General features: G+C 44.8%; 1 protein-coding gene and 1 long non-coding RNA gene across 4 annotated transcripts; one reads left to right on the top strand and one right to left on the bottom strand.

Annotated features, from left to right (window-relative positions):
* Positions 1-2,724: 2,724 nt before the first annotated feature.
* LOC128402567 (transient receptor potential cation channel subfamily V member 2-like) lies at positions 2,725-21,857 on the bottom strand. 3 transcript variants are annotated; one of them, XM_053366786.1, is made up of 17 exons: positions 21,750-21,844; positions 21,079-21,128; positions 18,157-18,342; positions 17,052-17,179; positions 15,285-15,437; positions 15,016-15,156; positions 14,584-14,885; positions 13,136-13,312; positions 12,008-12,166; positions 11,170-11,265; positions 9,728-9,798; positions 7,921-8,086; positions 7,581-7,647; positions 7,116-7,427; positions 6,584-6,701; positions 5,061-5,155; positions 2,725-3,662 (listed from the first exon to the last, which is right to left on the bottom strand). In XM_053366786.1, the coding sequence occupies exons 3-17, from the start codon at positions 18,327-18,329 to the stop codon at positions 3,565-3,567; spliced, it is 2,256 nt and encodes a 751-aa protein (XP_053222761.1). In that variant the 5' UTR covers positions 18,330-18,342; positions 21,079-21,128; positions 21,750-21,844; the 3' UTR covers positions 2,725-3,564. The 3 variants fall into 3 exon arrangements, with proteins under 3 accessions (XP_053222761.1, XP_053222760.1, XP_053222762.1); XM_053366785.1 differs by lacking the exon at positions 21,079-21,128 and having other exon boundaries at positions 21,750-21,857; XM_053366787.1 differs by lacking the exons at positions 21,079-21,128; positions 21,750-21,844 and adding an exon at positions 20,985-21,070.
* Positions 4,704-21,197, top strand: LOC128402571 (uncharacterized). Its single transcript, XR_008327744.1, has 3 exons — positions 4,704-4,875; positions 17,854-17,973; positions 20,301-21,197. It is a non-coding gene; the product is annotated as an uncharacterized LOC128402571 (long non-coding RNA).
* Positions 21,858-22,296: the final 439 nt, after the last annotated feature.

Here is a 22,296-nt window from a genome sequence, read left to right as displayed (position 1 = left end):
TGAACCGATGGAGTCAAGTTGTAAGAAAGCAGATTCCGGCTAAAAATTAGGAAGCGCTTTCTGACAGCAAGAGGTGTTCTACAGTGGAATGGACTCCCTCGGGAGGTTGTGGCCTCCCCTTCCTTGGAGTATTTTAAGCAGAGGTTGGGCGGCCATCTTGTCATGGATGCTTTAGCTGAGATTCCTGCATTGCAGGTGGTTGGAGCAGACGGCCCTCGTGGGTCCCTTCCAACTCTACAATCCTATATGATTCAGGAAGCTGCTAATTTACACCCTCCATGCTTTTGCCAGCATGAAAAAGCTTCAGGAGGCCAGAACCTTGGTTAAGGTTGAACCACCACCATTTTGTCCTCCTATTCAAAGAGGTTTAGATGTTGAAGCATCAGAAGCGGGCAGTGGTCCTTCTTCCCTTCAGGACGAAGTGCTAGCAGCACCATGTGTCCCTTCAGCCATAGCTGTCAACGTTTCCCTTTTTCTTAAGGGAAATTCCCTTATTCCAAATAGGATTCCTTGCAAGAAAAGGGAAAAGTTGACAGCTATGCCGTTAGCACATCTCTTAGCTGGCTCCATAATGACAAGAGAGGAAGGAGACCCTCACAGCAGCACCACATGAGGGAGATTTGTGCGATTGCCTTCTCTTATACCTCCCAGAGAGTGCCAACTCTTTCCTTTCATGGAGCTCCATAAAAAGGAGCTCCCCCTTCTGTTTTACTGTGAGAGTGTGTCATTTTAGGGGGTGAAACAATTTTTGCAAATTACTTCAGTGAGGGGTCTTAAAAAATATGTTTTTGGAGAAGAGTGGCAGACGAAGATGATGGACTTTGCAGAACCAGTGAAGCTGACAGAAAAAAATCCTAAACCAGCATGATCAAGTATTCCAAAAGGACTGGAGTAAATTTATACGATATTTGAAAGATTATTGTAAACAATATCACTAGCAGGGTTGTCTGAAGACTTGTAATGAGAAATTTTCTGTCTTTCTATTTTTATTTAAATTTTGAGCTGTTTTGTAACGAGTGTAATTAGAAGTGGAAAACATACAAAATGCAATGATATAAAGGTTAATTTTGAAAGCTATGAGGCGGGAGGGAAGGAAGTCAATAGGCTCTAAAGAGCCAAAGCAGTAAAGTGGATAACAATGATGTGAATGTATACTATTAAATGGAAAATAAATAAAAAATAGATAGATAGATAGATAGATAGATAGATGATAGATAGATGATGATAGATAGATAAATAGATAGATAGATAGTTTTTGGGGTGTGAGGGATTCCAGTCTGCTATTATTTTTTGCGACTGGACAACATTCAACTTGGTAAGTCTACATTGCATGAAGAAGCACATCAACTGGTTTTGGAAAGCCAAAGAACTTTAATTTTACCTCCTGTTAATGTCAGGTCATGCTAAATAATACGAATAACAATAATTTATAATATAGCAGCAAGTAGTTGGCAATCATTTGTAATGATTTTGCACACACTTTACTCAATCATATTAATGTAACTGAAATATATTCTGAATTCCCCCAAGTCGTGCTACAACTTTTTATCAGCTTGCAGTTTTGGAATTTGAAAGTTGAAAAATTCAACACGTCCTTTGTGAAGGAGGGAGTCCTTTACTTCTTTGGAAATGCAGGGAACGTACCCATGAGAGGAAAAAACCCCATAACTGCCAGAAAGCAGCATTCCTCACCCCCACCCCCACCCCTGAATTATGAGCCGGTGAATGTGAAGCTCCTGCCTTAAGAGCCCTGGGCACTGTCAAAGGCAGAGCCATGGGAGCCTGACCAGACCCCTCCTGGGCGGCCATCTTGGCCAGAGATGGCGGAAGCAACAGGCAAAAGTATAACAGCTGTGGCGTATGCCTCAGAGCAGGGAGTGGGCTGAGCAATGCTGAGGAACGCCGCTCATGACACTTGGGAAATGCAGTGTGGATTGTGTCCAGGGACTTCCAAAAGCGAGCCCTCAGGATCCTGCCCCTCGCCCATAGGGTCCTTTAGCTGACGAGTTTTCCCGCCATTTTCCTTCCTCGCCCTCATGGCAGTGCCAGAATCTCAGGCTTAAATGGTTCCCTTTAGAGAGCTGCCTTTTCTCTCCCCACAAGCCATGGAGGGCCAAGGGAACGTTTCCAAGGCTAAAGCCTCTCGAGGGCTGCTGTCAAATAAGTGCATAAACACCTATTCCTTTGGGAATTGTTTTTCATGAGGATTCAAAAGGCTGTCTCTCCCTCGCTTCCCCCCATGAGGGGTAGCTTACTTAGTTATATACACTTGATCGTAAGAAAAAACCTCAGAGCGGTTTACAAAAAGAAGGGAGACCCTTTGAGGTTGTTGTTTTTTTAAAAAAACAACACCAAATGGTGTATAGTTTTTATGAAATAAAATTAATCAGTATGTGGAGGCATCTGCAAAGGCAGCTGGTCTTTCTAAATAGCTTTAGAATGAAATAAATAAATTCATTTAATTACCTCATGAGGAGTTTTAGGGCTCCTCTAGAGGATTGATTAGAATTACCCTGCTGCATGAAACTACAAAATGGGCTTTTCCTGATTCTAGTTTCATGAGGATTCTCCCTTAGCTATTGTCCTTTCTTTTCTCCTGGGTTTCAATTCATTGACTTAAGGAACCCCTGAAATATGCTCAGTAGAGTTTAGTTTTCTGCACAATACATGTAACTTGGATGTGGTTTGAACATGAGGGCAGATACAACTTCAGGTTTCCCCCCCCCCGCCCACAGTTTGACAGTTCAGTACTAAGTAAAGTGTACGATTTAAATGTAAAACAAATTTTCTTCATTCCTTTATTTGCCAGACAGTCCCTTTGGAATTTTATTTTGAAGAAGTCTTTAATAGGATCAAGGACACGAAGGTGCTTATTTCTGTACAGTATCGTCCAATTTCACACACGTCAACCAACATCAGAAAATTCAGAGAAGTGCAAATTTCATAGGACAGCTGTCCTTCAACCCGTGATTGTTCCAGGAAGTGTGAGTTAGGTTGTTACACAATGAAGTGAAAACAAAAATGGTGGCCAGGGGGTCAGAGAAGGTGTGGAGTCCATTTTCATTTGCAGGGTGTCGACTAAAAAACAGCCAATTCGCTCCCACAAGAGGTAGCGATGGGCACAAACCTGGATGGATTTAAATAAGGATTAGGGAAATTCATGGAGGATATCAATGGCTATGTTTTCCCTAAACTGTCAGAAGCAGGATGCATCTGAATAAACGTTGCTGGGAATCTCAGGTGGGCAGAGTGTTTTTGCACTCATGCCCTGCTTTAGGGTTGGCCCCTGTGAGAAGAAGATGCTGGACTAGATGGGCCTGATCCTGCGGCCAGGCTCTTCCTTGGTTCTTAGGCTGAGACTCTTCGACAGGAGACGGAATAATCCTTCATCTAAGGCAAGACTGTCAGCACAAATCTGTAAATGACATGGAACTTGGGTCTGAGTCACGGCCTTATCAGTGGCCAGGCTGCTCCAGCTAAGCTCTTACACTTCACGGCTTAAGGAACATCACTGTTAATATGGCCCGAAGAATTCACCGCGTCTTCCTTGTGGCTTTCTCTCACTCACTGACTTCTGTCACGCAAGGGTATTTGCTCCTCCTCTGCTTCTGACGCCGCCATGTTTGTCATCCCCTGTGACACCCAGCTCCATAGACGCTTCCCTGGAACAGAAAACAGAAGAAGGGGGAAGCATCTGTCAAGCCTGTCCAGCAGGGAAGGGCAAGTCCTCAAACAGATAAGCAGTTGCGCCCAGGCCAGTGGGTTAGGAGCATAGCTGTCAACTTTTCCCTTTTCTTGCGAGGAATCCTATTTGGAATAAGGGAATTTCCCTTTTAAAAAGGGAAACATTGACAGCTACGGTTAGGAGGTGCCACAGCTGGGCGGCAGAACACCTGCTTCGTATGTAGAATTCAGACCCTGGCATCATCTCCTGAAATCTTTCTGCCTGTCACTGCATGCCCGCTGATGCTTGCGGTGTAAAATATGTATACTTTTGTCTGGAATGATGGTGCCTCAAAGAGTTTGCAGTAAAAGAGAGCACGAATTGCATTTTCCTCATTGTTATTTTATGGTGTTCTTTCTCTTATTATAATAATAATAAAACACTTAAAAAACACACCAAAATGCCTGGCATCCCTTTGCCTGTTGCCAGGAGAGGTGCTGCTACCCATTTAGTAGATAATGTAGATGAAACAGTGGTCTGATTTACTATAAGGCAGTTCCGTATGCTGCTATGTCAACTCTTTGTTCAGAACCATGAGGACTAGAACCTTCTTTCATTTTTAGTGGAAATACTCCAGATGTCAATCCCTGACATCTCCTGATAGAATGATCAGGAAACAGGTAGTGGTTAAGACCTCTCTCTCTGTTATATCCTGGAGGGCCACTGCTGGTCAGAATATAGATGGGTTACATGGACAAGTCAGACTAAAGTCAGGTTCCTATGATCAGGGAATACGGGATTGAATATATATCTCTATCTCTATCTCTTTCTCTATATTTCTCTATATATCTGCCTTGTATACTTGACTCCTATTCAGCAGCATTTGATGCTGCAAGCAAGGAACTTTGAAACTTCTTTTTTCTGGGTCTACTAAAAAGATTTCTCAAGGGCAGAAACTCTAGTAAGTTTAGAGAGAGCGGGTATAACTTCAAGAATATTATTTTTTGTTTTTTTAATTTACTCTTTTTTTTGCCAGATGAATTCATTCAGCTGCTGAGATGGGCAGATATGAGACCTTCCCCTGGGACCAGTTTCCTGATTTGACATAGCAACATCACCACCAGCTGGCATGGCCCTGTGGTGCTGTCCAATGACCTCTCATGCCACAGAGGTTTCCCTGATGGTGCATTAATGGCTCTGAAGGCAGGAAGGTAAGCAAACCTTTTGGGTAATAGAAGGATGGGGAATTTGTGGCCATCCAAATTTTGTTGGACCACAATTTACACCACCCCGACCACGGGACATACTAGCTGTGACTGATGGGAGTTGGAGTTTAGTAACATAAGGACGATCGTAGCTTACCCATATCAGGAGTTGGGTTTTGCTCTTTATTTACCTTTTGACACCATCTCACTGTGGTCTGAGTCTGTAGGATCCTCCTTGAGTGTTCCCAATTCTTTCTTCCAGTTATCCCAATCTACCTCTTCCACACTACAAAACACATACAAACACAAATGAACAATGAACCGCCTGAATCCCATCACTCAGTTGGGAGCAAATATACAGTTGACATATTGCTTAGCTGTGTAGCTTTTTTGGCATAATTGTTTGTTTTGATGATGATTAATTTTTTATCCTGCCATTCCTCCCAAAAGTGCTCAGGGTGGCAAACAAGTGAGAAAACAATAAAAACAACTTCAAAAATATCCCAATACAGATTAATTACATTTTCAGTGGCTCTGCAATACTGACCCATAAATGCTTCTGATATGTTTACCCTATTGTTAATTGGTAAGAATACTATTGTCATTCAGAAATTGTTGAAGAATTTTTTTTTATGAATTTAAGATATTGGTTGTTGGCACAGCTTGGATATGAACTTGGTTCTGTCTTCTTCTTTTTTGATATTTTGCAATTTTCTGTGACATTGAAGATTATATTGGGGAGTACTGTTTTTGTTTGTTACCATATTGTGCATTTTGGGGAGTTCATATTGCAAACCACCCTGTGATCCTCAAATGAAGGGCAGCATAGAAATTTAATAAATAATAATAATACAAATAATAATAATGATTAGGCTAACATTGTGTATTAATGGTTTTTCCCTTTTGGGTTATAGGGTTGCCATATTTCAAGAAGTGAAAACCAGGACAGCCCGAAAGTTGTTGAGCTTTCTATAATGAAAATGCAAAAAACAAAAAACACATTTTTTTGGTTTACAGGACATCACTTCCACCTTTGAAATCCTAGTAGTGTCTGGGAAACTCCGGATGTATCGCAGCCCTAGCTATTAACCACTTTGAGCTTTCCTTGGGGTTATGGTCACATCCACACCAAATGTTTAAATCAGTATCATTCCACTTTTAATGGTCATGGCTTTCCCCAAGCAATCCTGGGAAATGTAGCTTGCTAAGGGTGCTGAGAGCTGTTCGGAAGCCCCTCACAAATCTACAACTCTACATCAGGAGTGGTGAACCTGAGGCCAAATGCAGTTATCCAGGCTTCTCTATGTGGCCCTGGTCATCCTCCCCAGGCCACACAACCAGTCCTCTTTCACACCCTGGAAATGTGTCCTTGAGTTCTGGTAATGCCTCATTGTCTGCCTGCATTGAGGATATGGAGACCTGTGTGAAGGAACTAGGCTACTATAGACAAAGGTGACATTCACTCTGCTTGCTCCACCCATCTTTGCCACTGGCCCCACCCACTGCTGGCCCCAGAAGGTTGTCTGGATGGGAATCTGGCCCCCCAGGCTGAAAAGGGTTGCCCACTCTTGACATACATAGATGGAACTGTATCAGTACGTAACAAACTACAACAGAGGATCCACTTCAAGTCACCATTGTGCTGCACTGCACATTAGCCCGACCATAAGGTGCCCTATGGGTTTGCAACAGTGTGGGGCATGGCCGAACTCACCGGAAAAAATATCTCTTATCTTTCTCTTCTTCAGAGCCAATAGACAGCTGGCAACCAGATCTCTTGGGCTTCTGCCAATACCAAAGCCAGTTTTTCTCCAACTCCATAATAGCAATAGCTCTCTGTGGATGCAATATAGGAAGAATGTACATATCACAATTACCTTCCCACCATCTTAGATCTATAGGGGAGATCTGTCTCTGCTCCATACACTTATTTGACATTGGTCCATCTAGCAGTGGCTCTCTTGGGTTTTAGGAAGCAGAGATTTCCAGCCCCTGAACTGCTGTTCTGCTTGTAGACTTTCTTGGCCACTTTGGAACAGGATACTGCATGGGCTTTTAATCTGATCTTGTTCCTTATGTGTGAATCCTTCGTCAGGCCTGAGCTAACAGACAGCTGTCAGAGTGGGATCAAGGGTTGGAGAGTGAGGAGCCAGGAATTTATGTATTTGTTTATTTTCAGCCATTGTATGCTGCACCCAATAGCTTTATTTTCCCAAAGCAATGAGCAATGCCCAGTGGTTTTGGACTTGCCTGCAGCTTCCAAACGCCTTCACTGTGTCCAGAGAGTTTGGTGACCGTCTCGCTCATCAGGGCAATCAGCATGTTCAGGAGGAGGATGTAAGTCATGATGACATAGAAGAGAAGGAGGAGCATCACAAAGTAATTGAACTTCAGGTTCTCGTGAAACTCCAACTCCCCCATCCCAATGGTGAACTTGAACAGCTCCAGGGATGTCTGCAGGAGCCCAGCATACTTGACTTGGTCTTTGTCATCACTGTTGACGAGGGAAGACCCATTCTGGACTGGCTGGGGAGGCTCCCCGGTAAGTATGACAAGGGCTGAAATGATAAATCAGAATATTCAAACCAAGAGGCCCTTAGAGACCTTGAAAACATCTCTGTTTGTACCAGAATCCAGTCCCAAAATACAGGTAGAATTCTGGTTGCTGCCACGCATTCCAGCGCTTCCTGCTGGGACAAGTAGAGACTCACCTGTTGAAAAGCCAAAGAGGAAGATCAAATAGACCATGAGGAAATGGAAGACGTCCCGCAGAATAGCCTGGAACACAGAGCAGGATATAAGTGAAACAAGGGACCACAGCATGGTATAGTGGATAAGAGTATAGAAATTAAGAATGGGAAGAGACCCAGGTTCAGATCTTTGCCCCGGCATGAAATTCAAGTGGATGAACTTGGGCCTAACAGCAGGGCCAGCCTCACAACTGAGGTGGCATGATTCCTACTCAGGAGAAGGAGGAGAAGGACTGGATTGAAACCAGACTTTGCTTTGCAAATATGCTAGCAGTTTTTACTGGATCGGTGTTCTACCAACCTTGTGTATCATGACAATGTAGATCCCGGTCTGCTGAAATCCTCGCATGTAATACAGCAGGTTTATCCAGCCGAGCAGGAGGGAGGAAACCATCCAAGGTACGTAATCTTCCATCCCTGCAAGGTACATCACTGCCGAAACCAGCAGGGTCACTGACTGCAACAGCCTGTGAGAAAATGAGGGGGATGCAGAGATGATCCCCGCTTAGAGGTTTCCTTTACAAATAAGGCATGCAAAATCTGTTTGATATACCTTGCAGAATTCCACAAGGAAGCCAGAGGAAGCACCTTTAAGGCATAGAAGAGTATCCTTGGCCTGCTAACACACAAAAGCTAAGCCACGTGCCCCAGCTAAGCATTGTGAGTGAGAAAAGAAAAAATTGCAGCCTCTTCACTCAGTCCAGAGCTAAGCCATGGCTTGGAGAATGCATTACGTCCAAAGCTGGGCTTGTGATTTGCACCCCCCGCCGGACAAACCGCAAGAGATGAAGCAAGAACAAACCATATTTAATGCTTGACTGTAAAAAATAAAAAACTCAAAGTGGTTTACGAAATGCAGGAAGCAATGCAATAATCAGTAAAAACGGTTGAAAACAACTATTAAAAAAATTACCGTATTTTTCGCTCTATAACACGCACCCGACCATAACATGCACGTAGTTTTTAGAGGAGGAAAACAAGGGGGGGAAAATATTCTAAACGAAAAAGTGGATGTATGATTTTTGTGGTTCATGCTGTGGCCACAGACATGTGATCTGACAGTGAGTTTGGAGTAGCCCAATGCAAAAATCCTGAGGATCCATGTGGATCCATCCTTTGTAACCACATTTTTGCACCACTGTGGCTCCAGGCAACAGTGGGTGCGTGATTTTTTTGGTGCAAGATGTAGCCATGGACATGCTATGTGATCTGATGGTGAATTTGGGGTGACCCAGTGCAAAAATCCTGAGGATCCATGTGGATCCGTGCTTTGTAACCATGTTTTAAGTGGGGAGGGAAGGAAAAGCACTCAAGGGACAAGGAGCACGCGTGGGGTGTGTGGAGAAGGATGCTGCTAATAATGAAGAAGAGGGGTATAAGGGGAGAAGGCTCCTCTCCCCTCCCGCTTTGCTCCTTTAAAGAAGCAGGCTCTCTGTCCCTCTCTCCTCCCCACTCAGCGGCTCTTCTCCCGCTTTGCTGTTTCAAAGCGAGGCACGGAGGAGGGAAGGAAGGGGAACCATGGAACCTCTGTTCACGACTGCAGCAGATATCCCCCCCCCCCGCCACCCGTAGGCATTCCCTCCATAACACGCACAGACATTTCCCCTTACTTTCTTGGAGGAAAAAAGTGAGTGTTATGGTGCAAAAAATACGGTAATTACCGGTAATAAATAATAAAATTCTCCTAGGATGCACACTTCTGTAGAGAAGTGCAGATTTGGAAGGAAGGCTGTACTGCAGGACTCAACTCGTATTCTTTCAAAAAGTGCAAATTGTTAAATACTGAAAATATTGAAATGTCTTGAAATACGAACTGAATCAATTAAATTATTGTACATGACAGCAGGCTATGGTGGGAGAAATGGGGGGGAGAGAAATTTTGTTGTGGATGTTTTTGTGAGCTTATACAAAACAAGGCAGGTATGGAAAGCAGAGCTACCCCCTATAAAATGATGGATCCATCAAGGATTCTGTGTCGATTAGCCAAAGCGTCACTTGATTCTAGGCTTCCTTTCTCCTCCGCAAACGAAACAGGGAGAACTTTTGAATTGTAAACCACCTCCACCCATAATGGCCTCTTGCCCACATGCCCCTCCCCCCCAACATACAGGAAAATCTCGATGTAGCCATCCTGAAGCAGACTTTTCAGTGACAGGCGCCTTCTCCACAGGTAAATGGTCTAAAAAGCAAATGGACAGGAACACTCTTGTCAATACAGCAGCAATAGTGCAGTGGCAAATTCAGAAGTGCAAGATCCCTTCGCGATACTAAGTCTACAACTAAGTCTACACAACCTTCTAAAATTATACAATATTAATTAGTGATGCATTGCAATGATCAGTGCAGATACCCGCGTGTCACCTTTCAGCCAGGCATACTATTTTATATGTATATACACAGGCATACTGTGTATATACACCCTTTCATACTGATGGAGCAGCCCTAGGACTCTGGAGACAGGAGTCCTTCTGAGACCCTGCTGCAGAAATAGTAAGGTGTATTTGCCTCTCCCCCCATGACCCTAGACCACACTTCTGTACAGCAGATTGAACCATCTGGTGGTGGTACAAAAAGAAATCACTGAGCAGTAAATGGGTAAGCAGCTGAGTGGGTATTTATTTACAAGCTTACTCGCCAGCCCCTCTAGCGTGGAGATGGACAACTTTATATATATATATTTTTAAAGAGTATTTTAAGGGTGATTTGACCAGAAGGATCACTGCCCTTGATATGTGCTTTCACTCATCCCAGGTTCACCTCTGGGCAATAAAATCCTGCAAAACCTAGTGACTAATCTGTGTCTCCTAAGGAAGCAGAATGTTGGAAAGATTCCGGAAAGACAAAAGGAAGGATTTGTTCACACAGCTCAGAGTTCAATTGGCCACCAATTTGGGTGGCTTTAAAAGAGGATTAGATCAATTAACGGGGGAGGGAATTATCCGTGACTACAAGTCACAATGGCTGTGTTCTCCTTCCTCTGTTGGAGGCAGTGTGCTTCTGAAATCCAGTTATTGGGAATCTCAAGTTGGCTCTTGCACTCAGGACCCAACTGCGGGGTTCCTATTGGGGGATCTGGTTGATTAAAAAGGCTCCTCCTCCACAATGTATTAAACCATCCTAATGGCTCACTTCTTTCTGTCCCCAACCCAGATTTTTAACTGCAGCCTTGTATTTCAGCACTGGGCAGGCAGCCATAGGAGACAAGGAATAACATGAATGCGAGTGAGCTGTTGCGTTATGAAGACATGGTTTATAAGCCAACAACAAACCAAAGCTATACATTGTGTTTGCTTGGCAGAAAAATCAGTCTGTTGTGGTCGGCTCATATGTCCAAACTAGCAGCCATAGGCTCAATCAACCATGGTTATGTGCAAACCGGGGTAGTGTATATATTTTGTTAATTCTTTTAAAATGAAATATTTGATGCTCTTCATTTCTGAAGCAGTCCTATTTACTGCCAGCTTTCTGTAGCCAAGTTAAGACGCAATTTTTTTTTTAAATCAAACACATCCCAAACAGCAGCAGGAAGGGCAGGAAGAGTATGTTGTACCTGAGCAAAAAGGAGATATACTCCTCCAATTAAGACAATGACCTGGCCAATGAGCCACAATACGTCTCCAGCAGCATTTGACACTGGAAAAGGAGGCTGGGATGATACAAGAAAAAGAAAGGGGAGGTACATAAGTAATTGAGGAAGATAAAAGCAGTGCCAATCAGCTGATTGTCAGGGCTTGCAAAGTGCTACACAGGACTCTGCCAGCACTGACCAGCTGGTTGGAAGTGTCTACAAGTTCCTTTTTGACCAGATTTGACTGTCTGGCAGTTTCAGCTTCTCTTGGTTTCTCATTTATTCCAGTCTTTATTCTACTTCTCCACATTTCTGCATCTGCTTATGATTTATTTATTTTTAATCTCATCAAAATGAATTTCATTTTTTAAAAGACATCGTGAAAATTTATCCATGTGAATCTCTGCTGGCAATTTTCGCCTCAAATGCAGATTTTGGCACACCAGCCGTCCCTAACATAACAAACTTTTGTATGTCATCTTCCCCTGATATATCCATAATAATGCACACTTGTTCATCTTTTGTACACATTGCTTCGCTGCAGAACTGCAGTGAAAGATTCGGAGAAGTGTGGATTTCAAAGGATGACTGCATTTCAGTTCAGAAAGCGGAAATTAAGTAGGTTTGCCTTTCAGCGCAAACTGAATTACATCTCTCTGCCACCCTTAGCCTACATCATGTATGGGCAGGTGGGTGCAGCTTGGCCCAAAAGGGCCTTGTAGAACAAACAGGGAGCTTCCACACTTCTGCCCTAGAGAGCCACCACCCTCCTCTCTCTGCCTCCCTCTCTGTACCCCCCAAGCCCCAAAGCTGCTGTTACCTTCCCCTCCAGAGGCCGGTGATAAGCAACAGCTGAGAACACTGACATGAACAGCACATAGGAGAAAAAACTGATGTAAAATCTCATGGCAGCAAAGGCGTCCCATTTGCTTTGAAGAAGCTTGTTTATAGGTTCCAGGACCACCATCTTGTACCGCTTCTGTATGTAGGAGAAAGAAAGAAAGAAAGAAAGAAAGAAAGAAAGAAAGAAAGAGAGAAAGAATAATTCATTGATTCAGACCCCACCAACCCTGGTTATTAGCCATGCTGAGGCTGCTGGCAGTTGGCACCCAAAAACATCTGGAGGGCCACAGGGTACCCTAGCCCTGCTCCAAGTTGCATGAAACCACAGCTTCTTCAGCCTGCAAACAGGTTGGCTGAATAAACTGTGGTTTTGCGCAACGAAGAGGCCTGTGCTGGTGTATGTATCTTTACTTAAAGTTATTAAACTGCTTAATCATCTAAAATGTTCTAAGCCATGTACAACAGTGCAAATCGGCATAAGGACGCCAAAACAATGCCATCAAAACAGATAAATAAACCTACTGGTACAGTGTTCATTCTTATAGACAGGAAAAACATGCAAATCTTTACAAGAAGTCAGTAGTGCATAATTGATTGTGCTTCAGCTATGGCACTGAGAAGGGCAACAGCAGAAAATGTTAGGGCTCGTGTCCATTTGTGGGTCACCTTCCTGTGATATTCTGTAGGGCATGGTGCTATGGATAACGTTTTCCAGGCTAATCCCGTATTTTATATTACAGGGTAACCTATTTTGTTTTCTCAAAATAAGTATCCACAAAGGCACCAAATCAAGACTCTCTAAGGCAAGAGTACCCCTCCTGAATTAGGTTAATGGTTCATCTAGTTTCACACAGCGACCAACCAGGTGCCTATGGGAAGACCACAAAAAAATTATTCTTGTGGAGACTTCTTCAAAGAATAAATCAAGAACGTAAGGGGCCTGCGTAAACTTAAAAAAAAATGATGGGTGCAGAGCACTGAAAAGAAAACAAAGATGGCACCGAGAAAATATCCTGAAGAGAGAAACCTAGATGTAGAGAGAACTGAAGGATCTCCCTTAGGGATTATTTTGAAGCAGACAAGTCACCTTTGTGGATCATCTCACCGGAGTATCGCTGCTGTAGGCAAGAATGTCCAACACAGAGTTCTCCTCATAGCTGTCAATGGAGGTCAGGTCATAGAGAGAGATGTGGACAGGCCCGTAGGTCCATTCAGTGAACTTCCGAGAAAGGTGACGGTACTGCGGGTCTTTGATTTCGCGGTGAATAATGTTTTTGAAGATCTAGGAAGGACAGAAAAGGGGGAGGAATCTTCTTTGAGTTTTGCCTTCCAACATTTATAAATAGTTAGACAGCATCTGAGGCCCTTCTCTGTGTGCTCCCTCAATGAGAGATCTGGAGGGTGACAACATGAAAATGGGCCTTTTCTTTGGTGGCTCCCCATTTGTGGAATGCTCTCCTCAGGTAGGCCTGCCTGGCACCTTCATCACACACCTTTAACCACTCGGTGAAAACATTTCTCTTCAACCAGGCCTTTGGCTGATTAAACAATCTATGGCCTTTTAAATGTGCCGGAGGGGGGGTATTGTTTTTTCCGTTGTTATATTATGTATTTTGTGTATTTTGTGCATGAATGGTGGTATAAACAACAACAACAACAACACAGACCAACAACTCCTCAGTGTTCTGCTGGCATGTCTTCTCCAGAGTGACCTTAGGAGCCCATCCTGAGTGGCTGACTTACCTCCTTCCACTCTGATTGGCTCCAGTCAGCACAAAGGGTGGGAATACTTCTTCTCAGTGGCTAAAAAGTTCCCATTTCATGCTGATTGGCAGCTCTGGGATAATGAAGAAGAAGACACTGGTAGCCCTCTATAATGGGTATTTGACCCCCTGTGATCCCCAGACCAAAACATCTCTGCCAGTAAGGGGTGTGGCTTAGAAAGAGTTCCAAGGGCTGGGAAAAGAGCCTTGAAGAACTGCACCTGCACCCTGGGCCTGAGCCTCCCCATCCCTGGGACATGATATTCAAGTTTCTGCACTGTAATGGAGTTGTGAAATCATGTATCCCCTGGTACAAATCTTCTTAAGTTGTCTTCTGCAAGTTGCCCTCTCAGTCTCAGCCTCCTACCTGGAGGTTGACAAAGCCACTTCCACCCTACAGAGAAGGTGGGGTTGCGGGCTTCATGGCCCAGCCCACATGCAATTAGAAGGATTCCCAGCCGCGTCACTCCCTGGCCAGCCAATCAGCTGGCTCTGGGGGCGTGGCCTGCCCTATTTAAGGCAGGACTCGGCCAGGGATCTCCCTCTTTGCCACCTGCAAGCTGTTCCGGTTCTGAAGGTTGACAACACTGACCTATCTTGTGTGGTCTGAATCTCTGGTAGCATGACATGAAGATGCCGCCTTCCAGATATTGTTGGACTTCCATCTCCATGTAGCCAGTGTAGCCAACAGCCAGGAGAATGATGGGAGCTGGAGTCCAACAACATCTTGGAATGTCACAGGTTCCTAAGCTCAGAAATGCAGCTGATGATAAGCTCCCAACTGACTTACCTCAATCTTTCCAGTCTTGACGGCCAGGGTCAAAGGGTTCAAGCCTTTCCTGTTGATTAATTCCTCCAGTTTCTGGCTCAGGTTGAGCGTAGCACTGTGCATCAGGATCTTGTTGTACATCCCAATCACCAGCTCCCTGTTCTTCTCATCCGCATCATCGGCCGCCATCACCAAGGCATGGAGGACTGTGTTGCCGAGGGAATCCCGCTCTGCCAGGTTGGCCTTCTGATGAGGGTTATCCAGGAGATACCTGATCACTTCTGGCTGGTTGGTGCAAGCAGCTAAGGAGAGGGGAAGCTCACCTGGAGGAGGAAGGAGATAAACGGAAGCAAAGCTGGGAGAGGAATGGCTGCTTTTGGCACAAGTTACAAAAACGAGCACCCACTTCAAGAATCTGTGACAGTGGACTTTAGGCACACAGTATCAACCTACCAAAGTAGAAGCAAGCCCCTTTCTCCTGCTGGTGGAAGAACTTTCCACAGGCCTTGGCATGGACGTCAGCGCCGTTCTCCACCAGGAGCTTGATCAGATCTAGATTCCTCTCCTCAATGGCAATGTGGAGTGCTGTGTGGCCTAGCAGAACAAAAATGGCATGAAAGAAAATCATTAAAGAAGTCAAATGTAGAAAACAAGCATGTTCTCCTACGCCTGAGTGGAGGAGTTCTTTTTTTAATGCTGTCTCCCCACCCCAAGGTCCTCACCTTTATAGAAGCTATCCTTACAAGCTACGTTGATCAGAGGTCTTGGGTTCTTGGTCTCCTGGTCTATCTTCAACAGCAAAGGGATGGTGGGGTTTGCCCCATCTTTTAAATTCAGCAAGGCCTTCATTAAGCAGGTTTTGCCCGTTTCTCCATCTGGAAGAGAAGGGAGTTCCATCCTTTGTTTGGAGAAGTGCATTTCTTTTTTCTAATAAGGACAGTGTATAGGGCCATTCAAGTCTATCAAATGCTTTAAGAATATCCAATGAAAGGGGTGCAGGAGGTGTATCTTATAATGTCTTCTGAGAAGAGCTGGATCCTAGGCTAAGGTTCCTGTTCCAAAGTATTCTAGAGGGCGAGAGGATCCCTGAATCTTGGAAATTGTCTCAAGTTTCCGTCATATTGAAACACAGCTGAACTGTGTTCCTATAGGTCAAAAGCACTAGTTGAGCAAGATGAAAATATTTAATATGCGATCTAGGAACAGAGATAAATAATTTCCTCACAAAATAGGTGCATAAAGATCAAGCAGACTTCATGCTGGGGTGCCATATAAGCAACTCCATCCATTCCAAATATTCAGGGAAGAGCCTATTTCAAAGAACATAGATGATTTAAATTTGCATATGTATTGTGAATTGTGAATTAAGCAAGCTTGCATTTCTGAATCAAATGGAACTTCTCTGTCATTTCTCCTCTTGCCCACTATGCGCTCCCTGATCTTTTTCACCAGAAATACCAGGTATTGAACCAGGGACCTTCTGCAATCAAAGCAGATAACTGTACCTGTAACTGTGCTATGGGCCTTTATGATTTCCTCTACTACAGATTTTCCCAACCTCTGGGGTTGAAAACCCAAGCAGGCTTGAATCCTGCGTAAGGTCCAACATTCGGTTGACAGTAAATGGATGGGTCAACATAGCAAATAAATTTGGATTTGTGGCTTGCCATACCAAAAATAATGGGAACCACCAATCTACTCTATAGTTTGGGAAAGTTTGTCTTTTCTCTATGTGCTTGTACCCCCCCTTAAAATAACGTAGCCAACTTTTGTATGTTGTTCCCTGAGACCAAAGAGCTGGTTTTTGTCTATGTTCAGATACTGTTGAACACCATTTTGAATCAGGTGTAACAGAATATACATTTCAAAACTGCACTGATTTTAAGCAATTTTTGCATGATGGTTCATGAGATCAAAGAGCAGGTTTTGGCCTAAGTCTGGATACAATTGGATCAAAGTGGAAGACTAACAATTCAAAACTGCACTGATTTTAACCACTTCTTTTTTTTTTACTTCTTTATTTTTTTTACAATTCCGAAGAAACGCCAGATGTGAATGTTAGTTAGTTAAAAACAACACAACTTCCCTGAGAAAATAACGTGATTTAGTACAGTGGTACCTCAGCTTAAGTATTTGATTCTTTCCGGAGGTCCATACTTAACCTGAAGCACCAATTTAGCTAATGGGGCTTCCCGCTGCTGCTGCACCGCGGGAGCACGATTTCTGTTCTCATCCTGAAGCAAAGTTCTTAACCCGAGGTACTATTTCTGGGTTAGCGGAGTCTGTAACCTGAAGCGTATGTAACCTGAAGTGTACGTAACCCGAGGTACCACTGTAAATCACATTTCTCCACTCCAGACATCACTATCTGTCCTCTGCACTCTGGTGGTCCTCATCAATCTTGCAGATAGTTCTGTGAAGCTTGCCTATTCTTACATCAGGAAGAAGGTTTTTTTAACAAAAACTCTAGCTCTCAGGCTTGGGCCTACCTGTGTACTCAGAGTTGGTAAGAAATTTGCCGGTTTTTCGCAAATAGTCCCCCAGTCCTTCCAGCTCCTCAGGTTTCCCCCTTACAATAGCACCAAAGAGGCGACTCTTGTTAAAAGTGTTCTCTTTACTGTGGGGGGAAAAGCAGAATGAACAAAGACCACAATCTGCAGTGTACATTTAAAGCAGTACTGTACTCCTTTAAACAGTCTGGGTACTGTCATTTGTTAAGGATGTATTATTAGGATACCCTAGTTCCCTTCACATTTTCCAGAGTTTTCTTAGAAGAGGAGCTAATTGCTAACGCTCTCAGGGGGTTGTAGCTTTATTAAGCATCTCCTGATTCTCAGAACCTTTAGCAAATGGTGGTTCCTGGGATTCTTTGAGGGAATCCGTAGCTGTTAAGGTGGTGTTATAATGCTTCATAGTGCAGAGGTAACCTACACCCCTCTTTAGGCAGAATATAATCCAGGAAGGACCATACGCCAGTGGTAGAGGCTCCTGCTCTGGATGCAGAAGGTCCCAAGTTAAATCCATGGAAACTTCTCCAAGCAGAGCTGGGAGTGACTCTGAAATTCCAAAGAGCCTCTGTAGACCAGTGGTGGTGAGGCAAATGGTGGTGTCAAGAGATGAACTTCTAGGCCTTATAGACAAGCAGACAAATCACTTGTTCCAGAAGGTGTTCACCAAAGAGCTCTTGAAGCGTTCAGATATGAAATTGCTGAACTTCTGACAAAAATCCATAATATCAGCCTCCATATCTGAGCGCTGGAAAGTGGCCAATGTAACACCCATTTTTTTTAGAAATGGACCTCTGGGAATTAACACGGGGGAAATTGTGAAAAGCATGATTAAAGATAGAATGACCAAGCATATAGATGATCCAGTATTTCTGAAGAAGACATAAGCATGGCTTCCACAAAAGTAAGTCCTGTCTAACCTTTCAGAGCTCTTGGAGAGTGTCAACAAAGATATGGCTAGGAGCTCAGCAGCCAGCAGGACCAATAGTCAGCCATGATGGGAGTTATTGTCCACCAACTTCCAGAGGCCAACAGATGTCCCGCATCCCTGCAGTAGATGGGTTGACTCCTGAAGGCAGCTGCTTACCTCAGATTGGGAGGAATCTTAATCCTAATCTTTGGAGATGGCGGACGTTCCGTCTCATAGGAGGTTTCCATGGGTCGCGGCTCTCCTTTCCCCCCAACTGCCTTCTTCTCCCTTGCCTCCACATTGTCCAAGGTGCCATCATCTATCTCCAGTATTGGTAAGTTATGCATCATGCCACTGAAAGTGCTGGCAAGAGAATAGAGCACCACAAGAAAGTTTATTTGATTTACAGCAAATAGATTGAATAGATTCTAGCTCTCGGGATTACAAAGAAAAGTGTATTACAAAAAGGTTTGGCACATTCAGAGGTCCAGAAGCATGGAACTGCACATAACAGAAGATGTATATGGAACCTTAAATACCGTATTTTTCACTCTATAGGACGCACTTTTTCCCCTCCAAAAATTAAGAGGAAATGTGTGTGCGTCCTATGGAGCGAATGCAGGCTCCTTGGCTTTAGCGATAGCAACGCGAAGCCTCCGAAGCGCAGAGGAAGCGTTCCCTCCGCGCTCCGGAGGCTTCCCGTTGCTTTCGCTGAAGCCTGGAGAGCGAGAGGGATCGGTGCGCACTGACCCCTCTCGCTCTCCAGGCTTCAGGGATAGCCGCCTGAAGCCTCTGGAGCACAGCGGGAGGTCCCGCTGCGCTCCGGAGGCTTCGGGTTCCTTTTGCTGAAGCCAGAAGAGCAAGACTCTCCTGGCTTCAGCAGAGAGGGAGAGCTGCGCAGCGCCCCTTCAGCCAAGCAGGTGGAGAAATGGAAGGGGCTCCATTTCTCCTGCCGCTTCGCTGAAGGGGCGCTGAGCAGAGAGGGGGAGAATTTTTTTTCTTGTTCTCCCCCTCTAAAACAAGGTGCGTCCTATGGTCGGGTGTGTCCTATAGAGCGAAAAATACGGTACCTTAAAAACCATCTCTATCTGCACAAACTAGCCTGAGCATTAAGATCCTCACTGTAAGCTATGAGCCTGAAACTCCCTGGTTAAAATCTGCCATTCACATGCCAAGGGCGCTGTGAAAGCCCCCATCTCCAGTAACTTGTGCATGCTGCAATGAAATGTCGTGGTGTGTCCTTACCTCCTCACAGGAATGCTCATTTTCAGGGTTCAAGCCAGCCATTATCTCAAAGCAGGATATTCCATTGCACACCATCCACAACCTGAATTTTCTCTTTTTCTTTTCCAACTGATATTGAACACCCGTGGCTACTGAGAATGCTCAGTCCTTGGCTGTTGGGGTGAGGGTCTTCCCCTTAAGTGTGTGGGTTTTATTTAATGGACTTCTACAACTCTTGGGTAAATGGAAATTAGATGTTGGGAAGTGTGATTTAGGTAGATTCACCTTTAAGGCTAAATCTGCACTATACATTGAAATCACAACGATGCATATAAAATACATTGCCTATACATTACTACACATTTAAAGCACTATGATACCAGTCTGAACAGCTGTGGTTTCCCCCCAAAGAGTCCTGGGAACTACAGTTCGTTAAGGATGCCAAGAATCGTTAAAGGTAAAGGGACCCCTGACCATTAGGTCCAGTCATGGCCGACTCTGGGGTTGGGGCGCTCATCTCGCTTTATTGGCTGAGGGAGCCGGCGTACAGCTTCCGGGTCATGTGGCCAGCATGACTAAGCCGCTTCTGGCGAACCAGAGCAGCGCACGGAAACACCGTTTACCTTCCCGCCGGAGCAGTACCTATTTATCTACTTGCACTTTGACGTGCTTTCGAACTGCTAGGTTGGCAGGAACTGGGACCGAGCAACGGGAGCTCACCCCATCGCGGGGATTCGAACCGCCGACCTTCTGATCGGCAAGCACTAGGCTCTGTGGTTTAACCCACAGCGCCACCCATGTTAGGAGATGCCTATTCTTCTCATAGTGCTACGATTCCCAGAGTGCTTTAACATCAATCCGTCTTCCCAGGGACCTTTGGGAATTGAAGCTCTTTGAGGAGAACAGGGGTCTCGCAACAGCTCCCAGTCACTCCTAATAAACTACACTTCCCAGAATTCTTTGGGAAAAGCCATGACTGCTTAAAGTGCTCTGGTGCTGCTTTAAATGTGCAAGGTAGAGGGAGCTTAAAGGCGAACTGACTCTTGATTTCTCCCCCATTCCAAATGAGACGGGTTGTTCTTTTTTTTGTTTGGCAGCCCTGTGAACTGCGTAACAACATTTTGATTCTCAACTGCTTCGTCTTTTTGCTGAGCAATGCTTTGAGAGCCATCTGCAACGGCAAGCTCCCGACATACTCAGGCAGAAACTAGGAAGAGGATGCGGCTGAGGGCGTTGCCTCCTGAGATGCAGGACCTAATGGAGTTACAAGACAACGGCAGCATTCATTATCAAGAGTGCCTCATGTCACATGCCTCTGAAAGGGTGTGAGGCTTCAGATATAATTGCAGCGAGCAGGGAAAACGAGGGGGGGCTAGGAGGCTTTTCATGTGAGCCGCACAATCTGATGTTGTGATGACCCCCGGACTTTAAAAAGAGGGTTAAACAAATTCACCAAGGATGAGACTATCAGTGTCTACTAGTAGCCACAATGGCTATATTCTCCTTCCATTGTTGGAGACCTCTCTGAATACCAGTTCCTGGGAACTACAAGGAGGGAGAGTTGCTGTTACGCTCAAGTTCTGCTTATGGGATTCCCACTGGGGGCAGCTGGTTGTCCACTGTGGGAACAGGATGCTGGCCTGATGCAACAACTGGACTCATCTGATGTTCTTAACCTCTTTCAAGCGCTCCAGGGCTCAACTGTGGAACCTGAGAGGCCCAAAAGATGTTTTTTTACAACTATGTGCCTCATCATCATCACCATCATCACTGAACTGTACCTGGAGCTTTAGGAAGAAAAGAGGTACTGCATGACAGGCATAAATCTGACACATTCAGTGTAAACATGCGCACACAGAGAAACCGTTGCTTCACCTCTAGGCCAATTTTCCACCCGAAACTCAATGTTTTCAGTAATCTCTTTTCTAAAGAAAAGGAAAAAATCAGCCAGAAATATATGCCACTCCTGATTTCAAAGGTCACACCCTAATCTCAGACATACAGCTTAGATTACTCCATGGCGTGGGAAGGGCATTCTGCACAGGCTCTGAAACACTCTCATTATTTGCCTGAAAATAGCCAGACTTATGCTTGGAATTTAAAAATGGTCTCATAGCACGATAAGGGGGGTGGGTGGGTGGAGGGAGAACATTTTTCATTTGCCACTGTCCACCTTCTGGAGACCACCTCGCAGTCGTGGGTGTGGCCCGGCGTAAAAGTAAGCAGAGCAACAGATGCAAATCTTCTCTTTGCAAAGGAAGCCGCATGTTTCCCACAATAGAAAAGTCAGAGACTTTTGCATGTATATACCTCTATCCAGGCAACTAAGAGGCATTATGATAGTTCAAGGAGGCCGTGGCCTGGGGAGGCTCCTGGGGGCCACATTGAAAGACACGGGGGGCCACATTCATATCCCTGAGGTTCCCCACCCCTGCCGCAGACTGGGGACTTTCCCTGGATTAAATTAAGCTCTGCATGTTTAGTTATACACGAGGCTTGTTGGGGAGGGGAAAGGAGAAGGAAATAATGATTTATAATGTACTTACTCCACAAAGAGGTTCCACCCGGTCTCAGTGCACAGGTCTCCTTTATCCTGCCGAGCAAACGATGCCCCGCAAATGCCAGCAATATTTCAAATGTCAGGCTTTTTGGATTCACAACCCCTCCGCTGTTGGGCTGCAGATGCTAATTCTTCTGTTTAAAAGGAATTAAAAGGGGGGGGAAGCAACCTTGGCTTTCCTCACTTGCACACCAGCAAAAGATCCATTTTCCCCCCGGCACAGCATTTGTTCCACCCAACCCGATGCAGAACCTGCCGCGTTCTGAAACCCCGTAGCTACTTGCAGACGGTTATGTCGGAGGCAATCTAGAGGAAGTGGTTACTATCGACTGCCTGTTCCCATCAAGAGAATGACAATTGCATTTAGAAGACTGATGGGTGTGTGAATCGTTCCACGTTTCAGAGATGCCGGAATATTGCTAATATCTGTCTGCTTGCCTCCTGCCAAGGCAGAGAAACAGAGTCACGCAAGGCCCCCGTTAAGAATAAGATTTCCTCCTTTTTTGTTAGTTCCCCTTTTTTATGCTTGTGGT

The sequence above is a fragment of the Podarcis raffonei genome, chromosome 15, assembly GCF_027172205.1.
Source record: "Podarcis raffonei isolate rPodRaf1 chromosome 15, rPodRaf1.pri, whole genome shotgun sequence".
NCBI classification, from domain to species: domain Eukaryota; kingdom Metazoa; phylum Chordata; class Lepidosauria; order Squamata; family Lacertidae; genus Podarcis; species Podarcis raffonei.
The sequence above is the reverse complement of the archived record's forward strand: the minus strand, read 5'-3'. Positions and strand labels throughout refer to the sequence as shown.